The sequence below is a fragment of the Falco biarmicus genome, chromosome 4 (genome assembly GCF_023638135.1).
Source record: "Falco biarmicus isolate bFalBia1 chromosome 4, bFalBia1.pri, whole genome shotgun sequence".
NCBI classification, from domain to species: Eukaryota; Metazoa; Chordata; class Aves; order Falconiformes; family Falconidae; genus Falco; species Falco biarmicus.
Genome location: NC_079291.1, coordinates 29857671 through 29877154, shown reverse-complemented (window position 1 = coordinate 29877154; position 19484 = coordinate 29857671). Strand labels below are relative to the sequence as shown.

Below are 19484 nucleotides of genomic sequence, written 5' to 3'. Positions count from 1 at the left end.
GTTTTCCACTTGATAACTGAATGGGGTTCAAGCTGACATACACTAATGATTGCCAGAAGTTCAACCCACCCATGTCTGCTGCCATTCAAGGTCTTAAGATATGTAACACTTGTGTAACTCCTATTTACTCAATGCAAAAGCAATATGTAAAGCTCACATTATTGATCCATTTAGATGAAATCTGAAAGAGTCTATAAACATTTACAGTAGTTTTATACCCCCCCAAAATGCCCTATTGGTTTAATACAGTAGATTAATATGTCAAACTAACAGGTCAAAATTAAGAATATACTTCTGTAAAATAACTTTTCTTCAGATTAATTTTGAGCCTCTCTTCCAAATGATCTTAAAATACATTCTTACAGTGGAAGTATAAACTGCAGGCAATGTATTTTATAATAAAAAATGTAGGAAACGCCCAGCTGCTGTGGCAAGGCACTATATGTAGCAACAATTGACACAAGTAAATGAAATCGCTGAAACTTGAACAGGTAACACAACAGTTTGTATTTAGTATGACCTAGTATCTTTGAACGAGGTATATTCACAAGAACACAAGGTAGTTAAAACAGGAAAATATACCACAATCCAATCTTATTTAATACACTGTCATTAACTAGAAGTACAGAAATTCCCTGACCTTTGAAGTAACCTTTCAAAGGTCTATTTTTCTTCATGTAACTGACTAACACAAGGGAGCTAAACTATGTGCACAGAAATTTACTTTTGACATGGAGTTCAGCCAGGAAAAACTAATCTACCAGTATTCAAACACCTGTAAAAGCACTGAAAACCCTGAACAATATGGACTACAGAAAGTAAAAGTTCTTCTGCATAAATAAAACTTTATTACACATTTCTGCTAGAATGTTCTTCACTCTCTATAAAAATATTAAATGTCATATTCTGCAAATACCCTTTGCACAACAAAAACAAAAAACAAGATCTTTAACTGTCCCATGCAAATACCTATTTGTATTGCAACAGTGCTTGATAAAGACTTTAAGACTTTCTAGCTTGGTTTAGAAAGGCCACACGAAACTAAGCAGCAGATAACCACTAGGCTAGATGAGCCACTTCAATCACAAATCCCCATCCATAAAATATGACTTTGATATGTCAGAACATTCTTAGAAAAAGTACTCAAGACATTTAAAAGATCTTTTATTATAGAGATTAGTCAACTAATATCTTGTGAAATGGTACCAGAATTGTATGTAAATTTATAAAAATATACAGCTAAATTAAGTTTTCCTAATGCATCTAACAGGAGTTTGCATAAATTATTACCAGGTGACCTCCTCCCCTTTTCTTTGTATTTCAAAATGTAAACAAGAATCAATCAACTCCTACACAGAAACACGTTTACATTTATGTTAAATGTATTCCTTTACAAAATAAACTCTATTCCTCTGCATGCACAAGCATGATCTCAGCAATGCACTGGAACTCCTAAGGAGCTACAGCATCTTCCAAGAATGTATTAGAAGGGCCTATGATTCACGTAAGTGAGGAAATTACATGCAGATTGCAAACATTTCTAAAACTGAAAGATTTGGAAAAATACTCTCATATGTCCAGTTGAGCCCTGCATACCCTGTGGCTCAGCTACACAGTCTGAAGAAACAAGAGGGAGGGGAGGAAATACATCAAAATGTTTATGACATTCTTCCTTTTTAAATAACTGTGAATTGATTTTTGGTTTAAAACATTTTAAACCTAGTAAGATTATGTGGGACAGGTTATTTGGAAAAAGCCTGGTAGAAGTATACAGTTCTCTTCATACTTATGCAACCACTAGTACATGCAGAAGCGTATTTCAAATATTTAGGTACATTCATGTAACAAAAGGTTCTGACAAACTGACCCTGTTAAGAATTGCTTAAAAAAATAACAAAAATTGAACCTGAAATTAGTCAGATTAGAAAACAAAGATCCATATTCTGAATAAACTCCAGATACTTCAACGTTTCCAAATCAAGTCCTACCTCAAAGAAACAACAGCAATCAACCTACACAAATCTAATTAAAAGCCTCATTTTACAGTGTATTTGAAATTAATCCTTCAGTTTCAAAAGATTTTTTTTCACCTATTATTACTTAACCCAAAAATTATGTCTATTTAAAAAAAAACAGGGACAAGAAAGTATGCTTTGCATAAACTACAGATTATTACTGCTTCTGTGAGAAACAATGCAAAATTTCATTAACCACAGGGGAAAATACAAAAAGGACAGGTTTATCTTACAGATAAATTGATACCTTATGTGTGGTTTCAATTTGATTCAAGAGCTTTCTCAGAAATTAAACTGCTGTGAAGTAAGACCTCTACGTGCATAATTTAAACTATTTATAACACATTCCCTACTGCTGGGGAGAAAAAAAAAATAATAAAAAAACCCCCAAGTACTTACCAGATTTATGCTGCCAGTAGGAGACCCATTAAAAGATTCTGGAAGCAGAGAGGAAAGGGAAAGGAAAAAACAGGTTAGAAGATTTTCTCCAGTGTTGGGCTACACACAAGTAGTAAAAATGCAAAGACAAAACATGATGGAAAATAACGGACAACTGTGGCATTGGGCAAAATGTTGCACCCAACATATAAGTACTTCAAGTTTCCAACAGAGATATCTAAAGGAAAATGCACCTAAGTCTATACAGCTATAGGTATGAAAAATAATTCAGAGAACATTCCTTTTTAAGTTTATATCACCACATGACATTGCTTCATTAAGGAGTCAGTTGAATAGTTGAACAATTTCCATCAGATTTGTACTTCAATTAATGAGAATTATTATTTTAAATGCTTTAAAAAGCCACATCTCCTATGTACTATTTCCAAATGATTAATATAGTTATGCATTAAAACTACCCAGTATCTTGCAGAATCTCAAATATTTCTGAATTAAAAAATGAGAATGCAAGAGTTACATACTTATTTTAGTGACATGCTTGTTACCAAGACTCGACAAAAAATTTACATGAAATTAATAAAGTTACTACAGAAAAAAAAGCTATGTGACTCCCAAAAGAAATTACAAAAAATGCACAAGGAGGAAACATTAACTTAAAAATCAGAGATACTACAGGAACTTTCTGATTTCTCAAAACCAATGTGGATCATTTTCTTATTTCCACTTTAAAGCAGAAAAAAATGATTCTAGGAAACCCCCCTTAAAGACACAGAGCTCACCTCCTTCACCATCATCTGATCCTCTGAAACTAGGATCCTTCAGCATATCCAGCTCAGCTAACATACGTACATACAAAACATTCTGTTTGAACGAAGGGTAGAATCTTTCATCTCGCAGCATCAATTCATACACCTTATTGAAATAAAAACGCCAACTTCAGAAATATTTTACATTTTTTAATTAATCAGACAAGCTTTCATAAATTGTACTTGACCAGCATGTATCTGTACCATTATGTGTCTCCAGGTTTCCTTTACAATCTTAATGCAAGTTTGTGAAATTTCAATTCAGGCTTGCTCTTAACGGAAAGGTTATGAGAACTAATTGTGCTAGAAGTGTAATACAGTCTGAGAAAACATCTAACGAGTGAGACACGTACATATAGGAAGTAGTACATTAACTCTAAATGTTTCCTTCCTCTCCTCTTAATCATTTCAATTGCACTATAAACATATTTGGTCTTCACTCATTTCACAACAGGTTATCTCTGAGAGTCCTTCTTCACTGATAAAACTACAACCAGAGCCTGGCAGACACTCACAGGGAGAGTGAGAAGAGGGAAAGGAAGGGAAGACACTGCATACTACTTTCCTGAAAAATTCCAGTTTGGCCAACACAGTATAATCCTACCTCACTAAAGATTTAACCACACCACCTCAAAAACTTATCTATATAGCCTATACAGTGACAGTATGTATACATATACACACACATATTTATATGTGGTGGGAATTCATTTACAATATTTGGATATTCATGTCAACTCTAGAATATTTTAATGATGGAGTTTTTTTTCATAGAATGCTTTCTACAAGTGCTATCACCTGGTAAGAATGGAAAAAAAAAATCATACAGGTCTGAGGAAGTCAATTTTTTTATTCTTTTGTAATTTCTTCAGCAGAAATCACATGCAAGGACCTTGTAAACTACTTTAAGCAATACAGATTTCACAAGGGTTTTCATTAGTCTTAAATGTGGGCCTCAGGTGCAACAGAGCAATTCTAAGTTCTACAGCTCACATCAGTAATTTTCAGCATGAATGAGAACATTAAATTAATGACCTAAAACTGTCTCAGACTGGGTATGTAATTTACTGCCAGAATATTTATTTACTTTTTTAGAAAATAATATATATATTAAACTTGATTGATAAAGTCTATGTGTGCAGACAGTAAAAAAGACTGTTTTATCTTCAGTATTTTGCTGCTTCCGAGCGCTACACTGTGCGGAAACAGAACAGTCAAATTAACTTCTGGAAAGAGATACAGAATTTAATATAGTAACATGCTTACATCCACCTTTGAAAAAAAGAGAGCTAAAACTGAACCAAAATTGTACACAACTTAGTTATCCTACACTTTTCTTAAATTAGTGCACAAACACAAATAATGATCCCATAATTCTAAATTGTGCTTCATAATTTTTTTCATACGGGATACCTACTCTGTCTACTGCTTTGAAAACCATGGGCTATGAATGGCTAAGCAGAAGTTGGCAATTTAGAATATGATTTTTATAGAATAGGAAAATGGTAAAGCAGGTTTTAAGTTTCAGATACTTGAGTTCCTTCCTCCTTTTTCAATGGCTGCAGTAACATTTAATACTCTATAGCATTAGCAGTTCTTATGAAATACAGGATGAATACAGTATACCTTTCTCTGAATGTCATCAAAGATTTCAGGCGTTGGATCCTCATGGTTCAGTGTTTCTGCCAGTTTTGCTACTAAGTTGTCATCAATATTAACTCTTGGAGATGCCTGTCATGGAGATCTAAATCAACTTTTGCAGCATAAAAATAAGAAAGCTTCTATTTTCACAAATAGAATCCAATACAATTCTTCAGGTTTCTAAGTAAACTAAGTTTCTGCTTGATGAGCATCTCTAGAACTGTCTAGAACACACAAAAGGAGTCAGACACCCTTCTTCCCCCAAAATTAAGTTCAGAGTTCATATTAAAACTCAGAAGTTTCAGGATTAAATACAAAGAATTTATGCACATTATTTGGAAGCAATACCTAAACTAGATTTATTCAGACCTAGAAGCAAGTTTTACTTATTTATGAATAAAAAGATCTAGATTCAGAAATTAAGAACAAGCCAGTAATGAAGTTGGATGAGTCCTGTAAGAGTTGAATCCAAGTAAGAAAATTGATGAAGTTCTGAAACATCTGTGGAAAGGCTAACAGTTTCTCAACTCCGCCAGTTTCTGGAGGTATTACTAGTAGCTGTAAATCACAGCAGCTTTATGTGCAGAATCTATTATAGCCACCAGCATGCTAACTACATCAGCGACCAGATTCCCAGTCATTCCTTGGTACAACATATTCCAAACCCCTGTCCATTAAGCACTTTTAAATGAGCCCAAGTTCACACACTTTCCCAGTTTTCTGTAATACAGACAGGGAGCCAGCACTGAACCAGAGCCAACATAGCTCAGCTGATAGTATGGCTGAGAGGCTGAGTTTATCAGCTTTGGAACAGGTCTAGTGTTAGGTGACTTCTGCCTTCAAACTACTGAGCATTCAGTCAGCTCAAAAGTCCATCAGAAAAAACTCCGCATAGTTCACCATGTTGATAGACTACTGGGGTGAAAAAGCCATCACAGCAAGCTCTGTACAGACCATGCTGATAGACTATTAAGGTGAAAAACCAAAGCGAAACAAATTATGTGGAAAGAGAAGCATTACGAGATATTTGAGGGATAATTTGTTGAGGAAAGTTTTTGAGTGAGTTGAGAGGTGACCGTTATGAATACACAAATTCAGAACAAAGACGCTTTGTTAACACAAGTTGACAAGTGTTTTCTTTCACAGAAGACTCCATTATTACACGACTACTGGAAGCATTCAAGCTTAGCCTATTGAAAGATACCCAACTGTGATATGTGAATAATTTACACAGACAATTACAGAGGCGCACAGGAAGTTACTTCATTTGAAAACCAAATCTTAACCCAAGTTTGTAAAAAAACCTGGATTGCATTTTTTAAAAACATTTCTTCTTAAGGGGCGTATGGGGGTGGAGGGCAGAGTAAAAGGAAGGGAAGGGGGAAAAGGACAGCACACACAAAGGAACAGAATTTCTTGTTCTGTCTTCACATTTTCTCTATTCCAGGAAGTCAGCTTCTGAGGAACACATTCAGGGCATTTGACAGGATAGTCAGTGCCAGTATGAGCCTTTTTAAAAGGGGAGGGGGGAAAGACATTTTCTTACTGCTTGACATGAAAGAGATGATACACAAGCAATAGCTTAAATGTCAACTTGTGTTACATCACATCCATTCCGTATTAACACAGCCCTAACAACCAAAGAAGCATCTGTGTGAAGAATAAATTCCAAACAATGAAGAAATAAGTTATTCCAACCTTTTCTGATAAATATTGCTCATAAACTCCAAAAGCAGCTGCTCTTAATAGACCCTTGGTTTGATTAGTCTGGTATTTTCCATCTTTCTGCCGGCTTTGAAGTACCTCCAGCTGTTGCTGTGCCGTAACCCTGTATCCTTCCACTGTCATCCAGAAAAACAGATGTGCTTGGCCACCAGTCTGCTGCATGTAATCTACAGAAAACAGCCACCACACAACCATAGTTACTGTTGTGAATCTTCAAATAAGATTTCTATATGATAATTACATATGGAACTCCAGGATCTGGTTATATATCTAGAATACTTGTCATCTAGAGTAAAAAAAATAAAAAGTACTACATAAATATTGGTGATAATCAGTAAACAAAATTAGCAGCAAAGTCTAGGATCCTCCTTCCAACGCTTCTTGCAGATGGCTGTCACATTTGCTAAGCTCCAGTCAGCTATCATGTCCTCGGTTAGCCAGGACTGCTGATAAATGGACAGTAGGTCAGTAAGCACTTCTGCCAGCTCCCTCAGTACCCTCAGGTGGCTCCCATCTGGCCCCATAGGCCTGTGTACGTCTAAGTAGTGTAGCAGGTCACTGACCATTTCCCCTTGGATTATGGGGGCTTCATTCTGCTGCCCATGTCTGTCTTCCTTTTCAGGGGGCTGGGTACCCCAAGAACAATTGGTCTGGCCATTAAAGGCTGAGACAAAGGAAGAAGTAAGTACCTCAGCCTTCTCCTCATCCTTTGTCACTATGTTTCCCCCTGCATCCAAAAAAGGATGGAGGTTCTCCTTAGCCCTTCTTTTGTTGCTAATGTATTTATAGAAACATTTTTTTATCATATTTTATGGCAGTAGCCAAATTAAGTTCTAATTGGCTTTTGGCCCTTCCAATTTTCTCTCTGCATAACGTCACAACATCCTTGTAGTCCTCCTGAGTTGCCTGCCCCATCTGCCAAAGATCATAAACTCTCCTTTTTTTTCCTGAGTTGCAATCAAAGCTCTCTGTTCAGCCAGACAACTCTTCTTCCCCACTGGCTTATCTTTCAGCACATGAGGACGGCCTGCTCCTGTGCCTTTAAGATTTCGTTCTTGAAGAACATCCAGCCTTCCTGGACTCCTTTGCCCTTCAGAACTGCCTCACAAGGGGCTCTGTCAACCAGGCTCCTCAACGGGCTAAAGCCTGCCCTCCAGAAAACCAAGGTTGTAGTTAAGCTAATCCCACGAAACAAAAACTATCATTTCACGATCACTAGGTCCAAGATGGCCTCCAACCATCATGTCACCCACCAGTCCTCCTATGTTCGCAAACAGCAAACAGATCCAGTGGGATGCCTTCCCTAGTTGGCTCACTCACCAGCTATGTCAGGAAGTTATCTTCCACACACTCCAGAAGCCTCCTAGACTGTTTCCTGTCTGATGTACTGTATTTCCATCTACTGCATAAACAGTACTATCACTGCCCACAAAACTGATGGATATTCTTAGTAATGACATCAGCCGCCCAATTAATTCACAGAAGAGAATCAAACATTAGAAAATATTAAAAATTGATTATACAGTTTTAATCTATCAATTTCTTGATTATAAACGTTGATGATAAACCTAAAGTAGTACATAAATTACCACTGTATTTTAGCTTCTCAAACAGACGACCTTCAGTAGCCTCGTAATCCTCTAAACTTCAATCTAACATCTATAGTCAATAGCTCCATTAGCTTCAGCAAGACCAGCAAAAGAAAGAGTAACGATTATGGTTAAGTTTCTGAGTCATTCTAATTACAGACCTTCTTCCAATGATTCTGTTCTAAACAGAACAAACATACAAAGTGACAGACCAATAAAACATTGCAAGAACAGTCTTACAAAGAGATCAGTATTGAAATAAGCTTGATACAAGCTTCTGAAAATACTGAGTATAGCGTTCTGATCAGTAAATTACAGGCTGATTTGCAAAAAAGGTTCTGGTTACTTCTGGCAAGGGGCACTCAGTAAATACCTATATTTAGCATTTTCAAGTGTACAGTCCTCTGAATTAGCATATTCCTTATAAATAAGACAGATCAGATAAATTAACACTTACCCATAAAAAACTGTAGTGCAACATTGTCTACCAGAATATGGTCCAGAGGGACTGTGCAAAGTTTTCCAAAGTTTGCTGCCAGTTTCACAGTATCTATTTCCTGTAAGACACAGTTCAGTGTGTTCATAGGCTTTTAAAACTTCTACTTACCACAAAGCAGACATAATAAAAATAATTTACATTATCGATAATAAAGGACCCTCTCAACTGTTAGTTATTTCCACAGTCATTCGTAAGTGATGATCTAGATCATAATGTCACATTCTCTAAACTATTTGCCTTCAACATGATGATTTCTGTTACATGGGAAGCTGGATTTTAACACTGCCATTCATATAATACTATACCAGCCAAATTAACCTGAAATCCCTCACCAAATGCGGCAGTAAGCATTTAAATCAATTAACAAGATGAATGTATTTCAGCATTTGATGGGATGCAGGTCACCACAACTTAAATTCATCTCTGCCCGACTTTCTTCTGTCAATATGACATTTCTCATTATTACAGCAATGCTTCTGGGTCCAGCTGTAGAAATTTTAACAGTCAACATACACAACACAAACCACGACAACGCAAGATCACATTATCTTTGGGCAACATCTAGGTCCAATTAAGAGAGTCCAGAAACTAAGCAAAGTCAAACATACTGACTCTGTCAGCTTTAAAATATAAAACAAGCAACACAACAACATGAGATTCTCAGATTTAACATGCAGTTTGCCTTAGGCTTTTTGTTGAACTGAAGAGGTAAATGTCTAATAAAAGGCAATGCACAGAGCCTACAAGGCATTGTAAAATAATCAGCAAGCAGTACCTTTATCAACAAGAAAAGAGATCTTTGCAAAAAACTAAGCCTGACGCACACAAGGTACGCACTGGAGCAGCAATAAAAGAACTGAATCTAAGTGTATAGATGCAAAGCATCTTTGTATTTATGTAACATTTTGGTTTAACTCTTGTATTGAGAAGGTAAGAATAGTTTCTAAGATATAGTGACATTCCTAAATCGCTAAAGCCAGAATCCAAAACCCTTTAAATATGTGAAGGTTAAGAAATTCTTTGTGTAACCGAACTGCAAATACAAAACTAACTTCAGCTGTATAATGTATTCCTATAACTGCATACTCTTAAGTTGTATTTCAAAATGCAAGAGTTAAAAAGCTAGAACGAACTAGTAAGTCATTTGCAACTGCACTCTTTAAGAACTAAAAAAATTCTATAACACTTACTTTTCCTGACTGCAATCTCTGAATTCTTGAATCACATACTTTAATAACATATAATAAACTGTTTATTTGATTTTTTATAGTGTTGATATCTGAAAGCAAAAACAAAGAGGATTAAACAATGCAGATGAGTATATAAACTCTTGTTCTGAAATGCTCTAAAAATATCATAGGAAAAGTGATATACCACTACAAAACACATCAGCTTTGAATAGGAGGGGGTTTTGTTCCAATTTAAACACCTTACTGATGGAAGTGAACAATAAAAAAAAATACTTTTCTCCTTCCTTTTTCAGATTAACTGTTAACTGACTACCTATTAAAACCTAAAGTATTACTCAAATTCTGAACCACCAAAGCAAGTTTCAATTTAGCGGAAGTATACCTAACCGATTAAAAAAAAAAAACAACAACAAAAAAACCCAAACACTTATGAAGATATATTTATATTACTTAAATCATATTTACTTTTTAAATAACAAAATATTTTATACTATCCTGCGTCAGAATTTTTATTTTTTAAACTTTCAGAATATACTTCAGAGATCTTGCTGTTAAATGCATTTCAGATTTTGTATAACAATACATTACTAACCGTCTCCCGCTGTATCTAGAGATCGAAGATATTGCAGTTCTTCACTTGCTTTATCTTTCACTGCTTCCAACTCTCCTATATTATCACTTAATTTAATAATATTCATAAAGGCCTCATAGTTACAGTTGGAATCACGGATCTGAAACAAAGTTTTACAGTGTGAATGATGCAAAACAACTAAAAGCACGACATGATTTTTCATTAAGTCAATTATTTTCATACAGCACTGCAAAGCGGCATTTTGAAAAAACTCTGTGCTTCTAAACCTTCCTTTGATAGTAAAATTTTACATGAACCAAGAAAGCAGCAGCATGCACAGTCAAAACCTATTTCACACCATCATTTTCTGTTCTCAAGAAGTACAATAAAGACACATGGAAAGTTTGTCAACCGTTTTAATGAAAATCTTGTAAAAAACCCTCTTCTGCTATTACCCATTTCCTTAGCTAAGTAGGCAGAAACTGGTGAGGCCACTGAAAAGGTTTCACCTTTGCCAAGGTCCCCTGCAAGTGTACAGGCTCCTAAAGTAATGGCTTCTTAAGATAGAGAATTACAAAAAGAATTAAACCATTCTACAATGCAATCATAACCTACTGGGGGGGGGGGGGGGGGGGGGGGGGGAAGGAAATTACTGAACTAATACTCTCTCTGGAACCCTAATTTAGATAACCTTGTAAATACTATTAAACTATTTCAACGCATACTGTTTTCCCCATATTGGTATAAGGTGAACCTGCTCTAGGGACTTAAAGGAATTTGTGCAAGTGAAGTAAACCTGCTGTGCTGCCAAGATCACTGGCAACTATGTTGTGAATGAAGCACAGAGATCAGCAGAAGGTTGGCAGCTTTACAGCATGTGCACACAGGTGCAGAGGGCTGAGTTCTAATGCTGTCTTTACCACCTGAAGCCAAAAAAGTCACTTCACCCACATCTTTCATAAATGCTCATTTTGATATGGAAATGTAATGCTTGGTCTGTACTGCAGAAGTGCATTGACATGAGTTGTACAGAGCAGAAAGAATGAAGACTGGATGGATACCTTTGACCAAAGTTAATGGAAAAACCTTCTAGAAATCTGCTTTTAAAAGTAATAGTACAAAAAATACTTGAACTTCAAACATTTTGTAAAAATGTGAGTTTCACAGTGAAGACAGACAAGTTTGGATTAACTTCTAATTTTATATTGAAGCTTTGTATTATACTGCAAGAGAACCAGTATTAAACTCTGGTGTACCTAGTGAAACATGTAATGAAACCTCTCATTTTCAGAAATTAGAATCAGATTTGAATGAAAAAAATTCTTGCCAAAGATTTTGAAAGGAGCCAGAATTTATTCCAGTCATCTCTACTTCTGACCTTAATTTCTGCAGCATTCTTCATTAAGACTTGTAATAAATTTTTGAAAGCATTTATTCTTCTTTATCTTTCCTCTAGCACGTTTACCTCCTCATCTCAGAAAATGATTATGAAAATTAATATTTGGGACATCACCATCATAATAGAAAGCTTTGTAAAATCTCAGAATTGTACCTTTGGCTGCAGCTGGGGGCAGTGCTCAGTAAATAAAGAATGAGGCCAAGTTACAAATAGAGAACATGCATAGGAGGAAAGGGAAAATAAAAATTGAAAATCTTGGACCATATGAGCAGCAGTGCTGTTTCTTTTTAAAGTTAGGTTCTTGTAGAAAAGCAGCGTGCAAACTTTTACATGAAATGGAGGTGACTGGAGTGACATTATACACACACACTTGAATTCATTCTATACATAAGAACTTTACTCTGAAATCCAAGGATATTTTCAGTGTAGTACTTGAATACATAAGACAATACTAAAATATATGAATAAAAGTAGAGAGAACTTGGGAAAAGGGAAAAAAAATTAAAATTGATTCATGACCTGTAAGGGAAAATAAACTGTAAGTTTTAACTTGCTTTGCAAAAAAAATCAGTAACATTAATTAAAGTGCGACTATTCTATTTATGTTGATTTTACTATATATTACTACTATTAAAAGTCTGGGGGGTTTTTTGCAGGTATATTAGGGAGACGTCAATGTAAAGACTTTGTTCCTTATCATTCAGTTAAATATGTAAGGGTTACCACAAACACCCCTAAAACAATCACTGTGAGATTCCTTAACAGAAGCAAAAAAAAAACAACCCAACACAATCTTACTACTTGTCATTCTGGAGACCCCTTAAGCTTTAAAGGACACATCAGAAAAACAGTCAAGGAAAAAAACAAACAACTTCCATGGTTACTGCTATACTTCCTGAGCAGCTAAGCAAAAGTCAGAGGGCTCAACTTTACACTTTATCATACATCTGTCCCCAGTCAGGCAACTTTTGCTGAACAACCACAACACAGTGTACAGGTAATATAGTGTGAATGTGTACGTTTCTGTACAAACACACACATATATGAAATTTAATATAGCAACTGTAAGTTCACTATCTCTGTCAATATATCTATTGGTAATTTTTCTACTAGAAAGGTATCTGCCATGATTACAGGGAACACAATTAAAACTTTATACGAAAATATTCTGGAAATATAATGTTTAAAGTGAATGATAATTCTTACCATCCATATGACATACTGATTAATATAATCAGGATCACTGAGCTGGTTTATTAATGGAAGAAGAATTCCTCGGGAGAGGATTTCCTGAAAAACAAAATATAATAATTTTATACATGTATTCATAAAGCTAATATAGTTGCAACAATTTAAAGATCACTGTGTAGAGCTTAAATAAAAAAAATTATTACAGAAAATCCTCAATAGGCACTAGCACATTCCCTTCCAATTAACATCAGACGACATAAATACTTCAAAAAAAACAACATCCATTTTTGTCACATTTTTCTAATGTTGCTAGAGGTAAAAGAAATTTCAAGAACATTTTGCAGAAACTGCTCTCTGCTATTAAATACTTATTAAGATTGTGCTGAATTTAAAATAACCTAATATTAAATCAAATCAATTTTGAGGAGCAGTTCAGATCTAAAATTGTTTATGGCATTAAGCCAAGGAACTGGGATGCTTTCAGAGTCTGTACTTACCCTGACAAAGTATCGCATGATCTTGTTCTGGAAGTCTCCAGGAGGTAGCAATATATACAGTAAAACCTCACACAGATCCCTTAGGAATCCTAGTCAGGGAGAATGAAAAACCCTTAGCATGGTTTTATGTTATGTTACTTCACATCTTACCTGATATCATAAAAAACAACAGATAAATCCTTAAAATTAAATTAAAACATACAGTCGTATATATTATTATAGTGCTAGCCCCACAGCAACACCTTTCAGATTGAATATAAGCAGCACTGATGTTAACCTGAAACAGATCTAGAGTCTCAAAACCAAGACAAAAGACAGCCAAATTCCAAGAATCAAAATTTAACTGCAGTGTTTTCCTTATTTAACATATACAGGCTTTTTTTCCCTGCCTCCTTCACACTTTGCCAAAATGAAAAACCGCTATTTTTAATTAAGAGCACAGAGTAGGGATAAGGAAGGCAGATCTAACAGAAAGGCCTAAGAATTTGCAAAGCCATCTCCTGCTGCCCAGAAAACATATTTCTATGTTAAAATTCTTCCAGTGAAAAGAGGAATAGCTACATATGTACATACTTCATTATAATTACAGCATTAATATGTACAAATTAGAAAAAATACACATGTATAGTAGATAATCATGCTTTGAAAGTCACATGCTAAGATTTCAGTATATTTCATATTGTGAACACAATTGTTAGTATAATTTAGTCTGCTACACTAAAATCACTTGAGAAGATAATACTGAGAGACCTTCTTCATCTTTGGGAGAAGTGCAGACTAGATCACGACAGACTTCTTTCTCCATTTCAACTTCGACCTCAAAGAATGTATCTACAAGTTCCTCAGCTTGATCTATGCAAAAGAACATAAGAAGAAATACACTTTTTTTATAAAGATCAGAAACTTAAGTGTAAACGTTAATTATAAAATAAAGCTACCTGTATTTCACACATGTAAGATACCTGTCTACTCAGACCCAAACAAAGAAAAAAATATAAACCATTACATTACCTTTCATCTGATCGCCTTTCTCTGCTATTCTTTGCTGAGCTTTTCTGAAAACTCGAAGATGAGTGCCAAAGTCATCAACAAGTCGTGTAGTGAAATAAGGCTGCCAGTCTGTTTCCTTTGACCTATGAGAAAAGAACATCCATGAAAATGAATTATTTTATCCTGAACACAAAGAACAGCATTAAGTTTCTGCTTCTCCTTCCCCCCTTCCAGAACCACACTGATAGTAAAAATGGAAAGGCAAAGAAATAAATCAGTCTCCTAATTGCCTGGCCACTTAAAATAAATGAAATATTGTAAAATACCACTCTCACACCACATTAGTATTTATGCTTGAATTACTTTAAGGTCAACATTTGTATCTGAAATAGTGTTCCGATTCATAACATTGTCAAATATCTGAAAAATCCTGATATAAACAGTCTACAACCAAAAACCTAAAATATTCCCCAGTTCTTTTTCAGCAATACTTTCTATCATTTTGGAAGGGACGTAAACAAAATCATTTCCTTCTGAATTTGCAGCATACGCATGAGTGAGAAAACACAATTTCACTTGAAACTACAAGTGACGTAATATTATCAACAATTAATTCCACAGCTTATATAAGAGGTAATTAGCATGCATCTCCAACAATGCACATAGGTAAAGTCAGAAAATAGTCACTGTTAGAATTGCACAGAACTACTTCCTTATTGGTATGAAAAAGATGCAGAGATATTCCTAGATGTCCATGCCTTACCAGACAAGCTGAAAAGGCACTTGTACATTATAGGTTGAATGAAGCTAGATGTTACTGATGGCTTTTATTCTGCAGTAAGTATTCCACTACCTGGATTCTCTCAGATACCTACTTTGTTACAGCATAATCCTTCTACAACGCATCCATTTTTGTGTTCATTCCCTCACCTGTTCTTTCTTCCCTCAAAGAGAGAGGAAACGATGAGGAACTCTGGAGGAGAGGGAACCCTACCGCAAAATCTAGATGCGGAAATAAGCAGCAGAGCTGCCTCAAAGAACAGTCAATCAAATCCATCAACAATCCAGATCCACCATCCGCACAATCAACAAATCATACAAAGACACTAGGTGGCAGCCTTACATCAGCATCCCAAACGTACAACGAAGAGAAACTACCCACTGTATTCATTCCCCCCAGAAGCTCACAGGGTGTACGAAACAAGAGATTATGGTACTAATCTAAGACTGCTACAGCTATATCCAACTACAGTCATTGTAAACACACTAGATTATTTTTTCTTAATAACTACTACTGCAGCCCTGTTAAAACGATTTGATTTGTACAGAACAACACAACCGCACAGGAGTGGTGGCTATTTTTGAAGAACTATAGAACTGTACCAAAAACCCACAGAAGTTTTAATTAGAGGCTTTCACACTGATTTATCTTGGGAATAGCCCTGCTGTTTACATGAAACAGACCTGCGTATAAAAAGGTGATGATTCGTGCAACTCAGTGCTTAAGTTGCAGAAAAAAAAAGCTATTCAGTAGTTTTAGACATTAACCTAAACTTAGAAAAGGACATTTTGCAAAAGACCATGACAACAATCATCATCTCCATTCATTCCTTAAGGGATTAGCAAAAGACTGTAGTTCTCAGATTATGATCTTAAAGTTTTACAAATTCTTTCTGTAAAATGCACTGAACTATGCCAATAGATAAACTTAAATAATCTACTACCATACAATCCAGAGAGGTATTTGTCCACTTGCTTAGACAGTGTATTGATGTAAATACAAATAATCTTACCGGGCAGAAAACTGAACAAGTGCATACTGAAGAGCCTGTCTGATTTCCAGAAGAAATGATTCATCATCGCTTAGTGTGTAATACCAATACTGCACGTAGTCTCTCAGGGAAAACTGGATTACCTGAAATTGGATAGGAAAACATAAAGATGAAGCAATGAACAAAAGACAACAAAATATGAAATAGCTTTCTGTGCCTGATAATGCAATAGCAGTCTTCTTAAAAGGTTAACATAGTGAACCATGCTCTCCTACCACTATGAAATTAGGAGTCAAACAATAAAACTCCCATACTGAAACCTCTTCTTCATACTGGTTCGCATGCATTCATTGCCTCTATGCTGAGAAACTATAATATACAGAAAAGACGCAAATACTGCCCAATATCCTGCCCCATCCTCAATGTTTTTTCACTTACCACTCTCAAATATTACATTTCTCAACTGCTATTTATCTCTCAACTACTTAGATATTACATAGTCAATACTTGCAAAAATAGAAATAGGTTAAACAGTCCTGGTTAGAACTTACCTGTTGCAAAGGCTCATCAATTATATTTGCACCTGTCAGTCTTCTGTCAATCTTAATAGGCCTGGCTTCACGTTTCATTTCTTCTATGCACTTGAAAGAAATTAGGAAATATAACTTGGCAGGTTTTAGCTATAATTAAAAATCACCTCCACTGCTTATGATATATGTCTACTTCCAGTAATGACCTCATGCAACATTTTCCCCACTATTATACTTTACAGTAGATAAAATACAACATCATAAAATTACTTGAATTGGAAGGGACCATTAAAGATCATCTAGTCCAACCCCCTTGTCACAAGCAAGAACATCTTCAACTAGTTCGGTTGTTCACAGCCCAATCCATCCAACCTGACTGTGAATGCTGCAAGGGACAAGGCATCTACAAGCCCTCTGGGCAACAGTGTCATCTGTATTTTTCACTGTATAAATAATAGTGAGGAACCAACCTGAAAACCTACTTCTTGCCTCCTGTGAAGAAGCAAGTTTGCTAAAATACTAGATCAGAAGGAAATAAAACTCAAACAGTTATAAAAGGAGGGAGAGGGGGACATGACATGGGTAAGACCCCAGTTCCGTACTTATGAACTTCCTGTGCAACCTCAGGCAGGTAATTGTTCAGTTGTTTGTTGTTTTTCTCTCTGTTTACTCTACATGCTGGAAGAGAAATCACTATTTCATACCATTGCTAATTCACAGACGAACCTTTAAAAAGTAACTGATGATGGGGTAAAAAATTATTTTATAGAAGGATTTGCAACTCAGAGCAGTTAACTCCAAGAATGACTTCATCAGAGCTGACTTTTGGCAAGTGACACGCTGAAAAAGAACACCCTTTACCAACGCTTCTGAGTGGACTAATACAGTGTACTTCTACACACTTCAGATGAAATCTGCAATAAACCCCTTTATTTTCACAGAAATAAGAACCCAACAACCTACACTACTGTTCAAAAAACCATCATTTTAATCTTTGATCTAGGGAGAAAGTTATGACAGAAACATAGAAGAACCTCCTGGCACTAAATCCTGTTCTGTAACTTAAGAACCTAGTACATTCTACGTAATTTCCATCCACAAATTTTGTGTTCTGAACTACAACTGATTTCTTTAATATCAAGCATTTAAACATTCATCTTGGCCTAAAAATTCCTCAAAGAACAAAACCCCCTCAAAACAATCAATAAAACTCTGATTTGCTTTAGCAAGAAGAGCTTCTTTTACAAAACCTATCATCAAATTACTTCTCACAATATCACATTAAAGTGCATTCAGTTTGTACTTGGTTCATGGACGAAGTATAATCTATACACTAGCCACTTGAATATTCATTGTTCAAGACCACTTAAGTCCACAGCAGTCTTAAACATGAAAATAATTTCAAGCTGAAAATATTACTTTCCAATAAAGATATACGTTAACAGAAATTTAATACAAAAATAGTAAAATGGAATCCCAAACAAACCACACATTTGGTTTGGGTTAGGACTCATCTCTTCTTGCACTGCTACTGCAAAGCTCAGGTAAACTAGCTAATGCTATTTTAATACAGTGGCAAAAAAGGAAATGCAAAACACTACTGTAGAAGACACACAGATTTTCGTTGGAAAACAACCTCAAACAGCGTTTTGTAAGCCAGCTTGAAATAAACAGCTTTGCACTACAAGACTTAAACCCAGAGAATAGTCAAGACAGGTCAGTTGAGAAAAGTGACGTGTCAATAATCCACACTCAAATCCAAAATCAAACTACTGAAATTGGATTACGCAAAAAAAACCAACCCTACAATGTTTTATTCTTTCATAAAGCAACCAGAGCATACGTATGTACTGAGCTCAAAAAAGTTACATTAACATAAAAGTTTCAGTGATGCAGAAGAAATTTAAAGCACAGAAAAACTTGCAAATATGCTCTCAAAACATGAGACATAAGCAACACTCCACAGTCCATAAAATATAAGCACTGAAGTCTATACAGCACCAAGAAGCCTAGTTCCCTAAAATGAGGTTACATTAATGGAACAGAATCATTAGTTCTCTGCGGGCTCTTTTTCTTAAACTTTTTTTCTTTTTCTTAAACTTTTTTTTTTTTTCATTTGGACCAGTGACATTACTTTATGGTTTAGAATATACTTAAGATTCAGATTTACCTCAACAGATTCAAAGATTTAAGTGAAACGGCCACTTACCAACTGAGCTATGAACCAGTCACAAAAAAAAAAAAATTCTGTGATTAGACAACATACTGCTGAATCACAAAATAACCTTCTATATGCTACTAGTAAGAAAGTTGAATATCTCCCCCCCTTTCACAGACAACATGAAGTATAGTAACCTGACAGCTAAGAAAGGGCAGGATGTTTCAGTCAAAACAGTTATGAAATTAAATATAGCAACCTTTGGGTTAGTGTTTTCTCTATCCTGGTAAGTGCAAACTGATCAGGCCAAGATGTACCTAAACATCTGAGCTGCCAAGATTTATTAGTTCATAAAGCAGGAATTCCTAGAAATTCTACCTCTTGGCTATTAAGAACTTATTCTGTACTAAACAGATGCAGATTTACCCAATTAGGAACCCTGAATTTAGGTCCATCAACCAAAATTATGGTCTTAAGAACTGAGAGAAAAAGAGTTGAAAAGGGGATCCTAC

The 19484-nt window shown here is 35.4% G+C and overlaps 1 protein-coding gene across 7 annotated transcripts in view; it reads right to left on the bottom strand.

Moving 5' to 3' along the window:
* Window positions 1-19484, bottom strand: part of SNX13 (sorting nexin 13) — a 67578-nt gene that overhangs the window by 21151 nt on the left and 26943 nt on the right. For all 7 annotated transcript variants that reach the window (XR_008821302.1, XR_008821303.1, XM_056335181.1 and 4 more), the window contains exons 4-16: window positions 16836-16925; window positions 16306-16427; window positions 14534-14655; window positions 14273-14374; window positions 13523-13611; window positions 13041-13124; window positions 10457-10595; window positions 9865-9953; window positions 8633-8732; window positions 6560-6753; window positions 4847-4951; window positions 3194-3326; window positions 2415-2452 (exon numbers count right to left, since the gene is read on the bottom strand). Coding sequence is in view for 5 of the 7 variants with exons in the window: in XM_056335181.1 (XP_056191156.1) it covers window positions 2415-2452; window positions 3194-3326; window positions 4847-4951; window positions 6560-6753; window positions 8633-8732; window positions 9865-9953; window positions 10457-10595; window positions 13041-13124; window positions 13523-13611; window positions 14273-14374; window positions 14534-14655; window positions 16306-16427; window positions 16836-16925 (1407 nt within the window). In the remaining 2 variants the exon portion in view is untranslated. The remainder of the gene's footprint in view (window positions 1-2414; window positions 2453-3193; window positions 3327-4846; window positions 4952-6559; window positions 6754-8632; window positions 8733-9864; window positions 9954-10456; window positions 10596-13040; window positions 13125-13522; window positions 13612-14272; window positions 14375-14533; window positions 14656-16305; window positions 16428-16835; window positions 16926-19484) is intronic.